Below are 6,588 nucleotides of genomic sequence, written 5' to 3'. Positions count from 1 at the left end.
TGTTCAAAAAGTCAGTCAAAATATTCACAATCAGAAGAAGGACCTCTAGTGGCCAATAATGAAACTATACGCACGTTACTTCTCCAGTGCTTTTGGTGGGAAAAATTTCCATATCCATGAACGTACATCGAGAGGGGAAATATACATTCGTATTGGCGACTAGTGAAAGGTAAGAACGAAAAAATAAAAATTGCTTATGTATCTTGAAGAATTTTTTCAAGAATTCGAAAATTTCAACTTCGAGCAATTCATGGAATGTGACGTCATTTTCAAAAATCGGCGAAGTTGTGCCACCTCATATGCCGTCATGTTCTCCTGATATAAAATCGCAAAATCGACCGAGAAACTTTTGCTCTTAGATTTTCACGGCGCAGTGTTCTACTCGTAGAGATATAGAGATAAGTGGATGCGATATTGGAATAGGGAAAAAAGCTGCATACTGACGTCACTCGTTGATCGGTGTTATATTTACATATTTACTATACTTTACATAAAGGGCCTTTTTGCAGCATTTTCTTTCTATTCCTATACATATCGTTTTTTGAGCTCGCTCCCGCACTCTATCTATACATATCTCTATGGTTTTACTGCTCGATTTCGAATCGCCATTAAGTGTTCGCTTTCCGGCCAACTTCGTACGGCTCTCTCGTTGAGTATACTTATGTGTATACGCAGGTTTCTGCCATCAAAAGCGCCGAAGGAAGAAATATGTATATAGTTCGGCCATTTGACCGCTAGAGGCGATAATTCATGGAGCATACTTTTGGCTGAATTTCTTCCAGAAGCATCGGCGATCTTCCACTCATCTCTGCTTGTGGCACGTGTTGAATGAATTTTTGAATGTATAATTTGTATTTATATGTGATTATTAATAGTTTAATGGCAAAAATGTTTTGTCTACGTAAAGAATGTGATATGTAAGATATTATCAACATTTGGAAAATGTACATCATCAAATTTAATTACCATAATTTTAAATTATCAAGTTAGAATAATAATTATCATAAAAGAATAATGTAGTAATGTAATGTAACAGAATTTATAATGCAAATAAAATATAGATGTATATATAAAAATAATATGTATCTATATATGTTGTAGATATTTATAATATGCTAATATACAATAACTTATTTTTGGATATACTGTAAAAGAAATAATTCATAATGGGGCATGATACAAATTCAGAATCTGAGAGTATTTTGTCTGAATCTAATGATTTGATGAAAGACATTAACGTTATTGCTAAAACCAAAAGAAATGAAAAACCTCACAAATGCACTTTTGATGGTTGCAATTTATCTTTTTGTAGACCATCTCGATTAAAAAGGCATATGAAATTTCACACAGGAGAGGTAATGCTTGCATTCTATATAAGTCTTTTATATTTTAACATCAATTTTTTGTTGTTTTGTTAGTGATTGCATTTAAATAGGTGTGGTTCATGTATTTGTAGAGGGACTACAAATGTACCTATCCAGAATGTGATAAAGCTTATACTAACAATTGTCATTTGAAACGACATATGGAGAGCCACAATGCAATAAAAAAGTTATATAAGTAAGTAAATTTTATCTTATGGTGAATTGCTTTATTACTTTATGTCTTAAATTTTAATACTGTATCTTAATTTGATTTAAGATGTCCAGAATGCTCATTACATATTACTAATCAACATAACTTAAAACGTCATTATAATACAATGCATATAAATCGTGACAAATTAACTTGCAAAGAATGTAATGAAACTTTTGTAAAAAAATACCAGTTTAAGATACACATGGCAAAACATAATTCAGTTTTATATAAATGTGATGAATGTAATAAAAATTTTACAAATATTACAAAATTTAAAGAGCATAAAGCATATCATGAACAAGGAGGTAAACAATATCCATGCAGTATACCAGGATGTAATGAAGTTTTTAAAAAATGGCTGTTTCTTTGTGCTCATAAAAAAACTCAACATGTAAATGGTAAATATTAATTTTAAATTCAAAGATTTTTAATTTCAAGTACTTATAATTGTGTTTCCAGATTACAAATGCAAAAACTGTGGTAAAATATTTTTGAGCAAACGACATTTAAAAATTCATTCTCAAGTTCACATGGAAAATAGATCTGTTGTACCTTGTCCTTTTGAAAAATGCCCTCGTGTTTATTACTTTAAAAGTAATTTAACTCATCATATACGGACCTATCACCTTGGAGAAAAATATGAGTGTGATATATGTAAAATAAAGATTGGAACAAAACAAAGATTAGCAATACATATTCAGAAACTACACATGTCAGAAAAAAGGATAAAAGAGATCAAAAAAAGGTTACAGCGCAAAAAAAGGAAAGATGCTGGGGTAGTTAAAAGGAGTGCACTGTCCAAATTAGTTGGAATTAATTTACCAATAAAAGTAGAAAAAATGGTATTAAAAGGAGAAGAAACTATACCATACTTAGAACAACTTGTAACAGAATCAAATTGTAATGCAGATTGTAATTACCTTACTTCTATAACATAAAATGTTATCATAAATATGTAATCATTACTATATATATATATATATATGTATATATAAAGTAATTGTGTCCATTTTTTTACTTTTCAAATTTGTAGAAATTTGTTAGTACTTATTATCATCATTTATAATTTTCTTCTCTTATTAGTTTTAATTTACGGGAATTGATGTTTTTTAACACTATATTTTAATATAAATACTCTAGTCAACACAAAAATACAGTGCAAATACATGTACTAAAACTTAGCAGCAACAAAATTAAGGTGAATTTGAATTATGATTATAGAAAAAGTTATAGATGGCAAAAAAGTCTTAGTTTTATTTATTTGTATCTAATAGTTCTGTATTCTAATGAAGGTAAATTTCTTATTGAAGATATTTGAAACATTTAAGGCTATTTATTTAATTGTACTTACCTCTTAACCAACAACGTCGAGTTTTGACTCATGGTACATTTTTCTGGCCAAACATAAGAAACACGAGTTAGACTCGTGGCACGTTCTTCGGGCCAAAACAGAAGAAACACGAGTTAGATTCGTGGCACGTTCTTCGGGCCAAAACAGAAGAAACACGAGCGAGAAACATGGTACATTCTTCGGGCTACATGCAATAAACATTTTCTTTCTTGGCCGTAGTAGGGCGCGCAGATATATTTTCTCGCAAAATATTAGAAATATACCCTTAAAAATCTTGTTCAATGATAAGTTGGTAGTAATTATTTATCAAACATGTTGCAACATACAATTAGTTGTACCTACACATAAAAAGAACGGTGCGATTAGCACAACTTCAAACACGCAGTCAGACCGTGAAATGGCACGACGTCTGATCGACCTTGCCGATGGTTACGGCACGCGTTGTAGGAACTTAAATCATAAGGCAAGGGGTTACTACAAATTTATTATTAATGTTAAATTTGTTAATTTTTATGTATTATGTCTGTAATTTACAGCATCTTTAATTTTTATTCCACAATTAATAAAGATGTTTGTTCATATTGCTGTATAATAAAAAGTTGTATTTAAAAATTTATCTCATAAAATAACTTTATTTTATATTTTTCCAAAACTTGATCATAGTGTTTGTACCCTATTATATTATTTAGTTCCTTCAATCGTCATTTTAGATATAAACTATAGCCCATTGTAATTTTGGATTTCATTTGCAGCTGGTGGATATAATTTAAATACAATATAGTCCATGCATATTAACTTGTTTTTAGTTATATTTCTTGTCTTCTTTCTAATTATACTAAACAAAGGATTATAACTGGTACAAACCATTTAACGAATTAATATAAATATAAATATATTTTATGTAAATACAAAAACAATTAAAAAAACATTCCATTGTCACGATTATAAAATTAAATTTTTATATTTCGAAATTTGTTTATATTAAAATATTAATGCGTATTCTAAGCAATGGATACTCATATTATCCGAATAAAACAGATATTTATAGTTTAAGCCAAGGTACTCAGATGGTCAGTTAGTATGATATGAACGTGAATTGTATTCCTTTTTAAAAGTATTATTTCAATATCTTGATAATTCTGTTTCATCTGGATTTTTGCAAATAATTTTTTACAATTAGAAGTTTTTATTACACTTTAGTGTCAAAAATTAAAATAATAACACAGGTACTTATTCAGGTAACAGATATTGCTTTATACATACTACTGAATCATTATCCGGATAGTATGAATATCTAAGTATGAATACCCGTATTATTCCGGTCGTTCCGGAAAATTCGGAACTTGCTTACACTATTAAAAACACGCATAAAAAATACACAATATAACCATGTGAAAAATATTTTTAACTCTGTTATTACAAGAAAGGAAATATTTAACAGAATATTAATTAAAACAATTTTATGGAAACATGTTTCTGATAATTACATTTAGTAGTAACTTTCATAATATTGTATTGTATCGCAATTTTTCGTATATCTTCCCACTGTGAACTACAGAAGACGTTTCGAGCAGTTTCTAACCTCTAAAACAATTTCGAATAATAATTAAACATTTATATGATCAGATCGAAAGTCGATTTTATCGACACTGTTGTTTTTAAAATATCGACATTATATATTAAGCTAATTGGACAAATGACTAATACTTGAATTTTCCATCTTTGCGTGACGAAGAATGAGCGGAAATACGAAAGAGGGAAGCCATGAATGTGAACGACTAAGAAACTTTACGTTTTCTAATTGCCTACGAATAATTCTAACACACATACAAGATTTTTTAATCCATTTACACTATCATTGTATCAACAGTGTTTACTAAAATGTATGCATTCGAGATTCAAGTTAAATTCATTACAGTTTACATAATTAATTTAATTTAATTCCATTCCGATTGTTTCAGCTCGCCTGTATTTGTTGTCGCAAAACGATCTTATACGACAATTAAAATCTCGTTAAACATCGATTGAACCATTTGAGTGCAGAGAGTAGTTTTATGTATACATTTAAATTGTAAATTTTAAATAATAGAATGTGTTTTGGGAGTTTGGGTAAAATGAAGGATTCGAGACAGAAAGAAATGTTGCCTTTATTTTTTAACACTATTTAAAAAGTTTATTAACTGATACTGATCAAATAACAGTGAATCACGAACGATTTTCTCAATGTAAAGGCACAACTGCTGGGCATGCGATGTTGTGCATGTCCAATAGTTGTTTTATAACGGAAGAAATATGAGAAGCGTTTCTGTGCTTTTCGTATTTCTTGTCCGAGTATCGAGGAACGCGGTCACGATCCTCTGCACTCAAATGGTCAAGTATTCTACCGTCGACAAACGTTGTCCGAGTATTTTAACTCTCTGCGATCTAGTTCGTTTTTTTCTTTTTTATCGCGATTCGTTGCAAAACAATTTTACGTTATCAGACGTTCAATATCGGCAGCGTGAACTTCAGATGAAATCGGTTTCTAGAGGATTTACAAAAATACGATCGATACGCGCATATTTGCAAAGAGCTAAAGTGGACAAACTTTTGTCTTACAGGAAAAAAATATAAAATATCGATCGATTATTGCGACGGTATGTATGATAGAGATATACATACATTATTTTGTTTCTTTATTTCTTCGTGCATCCGTTAGATCGTGATGCATTACGAACAGCATGACAATTACTTTCCATTGCATTTCCTTTGGATTCCAATTTCGTGAATCATCCAATAGTTTCAATAGCGATTATTTCTTCGGTTAATTACTTTGCTTTATTTTATTTCTTCCGTTGTTTTCCCTATTTACTCAAACTCTTTGCATTTATTGAATGAATTTAAACTGCGTTCCTTATCATGTGTAATTTTATTTCAAACTAAATGTCATATATAATTCTCTCAAAATTATTTATACATCATAAAAATACTTCGCGCTAAGATATTCATATGAACAGAAACGTGTATTAATTGTACGATAAATTAATGCAGGCCGCCTGATGGAAAATAGGGAAAACATATTGCATTGCGAAAGGATTAAATGTTAATTGAATTGCTATTCGATTTAGCAGATATATTCTGATATGTCGGAAATTAATCGGTTATCGGATGAAACGATACTGATGCGATTAAGTACGATCGTAGGTGAAGTAATATAAAAGAGAAAATAATATTTAATGAACACCCATGAATGAGATGGAAATATAACGCTGAATATATGATTGAATCAAGCAACGACAATAATAACGTATTTATTGAATCTGTAATACAAATAGCGTTGTATGAAATATTAAATTCATTTTAATTCATCTTTGCTCGGAACTATTATTTGTAGTAGAGGCGTATTAAAAAATTAGTGGCTTTTTTGTTAGAAAAATATTTTTCACGCTTTTATCTGGCAATAATATTCTGAATTAAAACATGAAAGTTTCTTAAAATTCATGCATTGTTTTCGACATTTTGAGCACAAATGAATTAAAACATTTTACAACGACAAAACAGTAGTTGAAATCATTTGTTGTATCTAAGAAACAAAATTGCTGAATCATGTCATTATAATTTCATAAGTAGTCATACTTATACAATTTATTGTTTTGCTATTAAACAATATATACGTATTA

General features: G+C 29.5%; 1 protein-coding gene across 4 annotated transcripts; it reads left to right on the top strand.

The window, feature by feature from the left end:
* The first annotated feature begins 18 nt into the window (after positions 1-18).
* Positions 19-3,545, top strand: LOC122568634 (zinc finger protein 431-like). Of its 4 annotated transcripts, none has more exons than XM_043728583.1 (6): positions 19-169; positions 676-817; positions 1,102-1,355; positions 1,457-1,560; positions 1,642-1,976; positions 2,038-3,545. In XM_043728583.1, exons 3-6 carry the CDS (start codon positions 1,167-1,169, stop codon positions 2,514-2,516), a joined length of 1,107 nt encoding a protein of 368 aa, XP_043584518.1. In that variant the 5' UTR covers positions 19-169; positions 676-817; positions 1,102-1,166; the 3' UTR covers positions 2,517-3,545. The 4 variants fall into 4 exon arrangements, with proteins under 4 accessions (XP_043584518.1, XP_043584516.1, XP_043584517.1 ...); XM_043728581.1 differs by having other exon boundaries at positions 676-944; XM_043728582.1 differs by having other exon boundaries at positions 676-1,024.
* Positions 3,546-6,588: the final 3,043 nt, after the last annotated feature.

Source organism: Bombus pyrosoma, linkage group LG6, assembly GCF_014825855.1.
Source record: "Bombus pyrosoma isolate SC7728 linkage group LG6, ASM1482585v1, whole genome shotgun sequence".
NCBI classification, from domain to species: Eukaryota; Metazoa; Arthropoda; class Insecta; order Hymenoptera; family Apidae; genus Bombus; species Bombus pyrosoma.
Note: the sequence above shows the minus strand (reverse complement) of the source record. Positions and strands in the feature narration are given on the sequence as shown.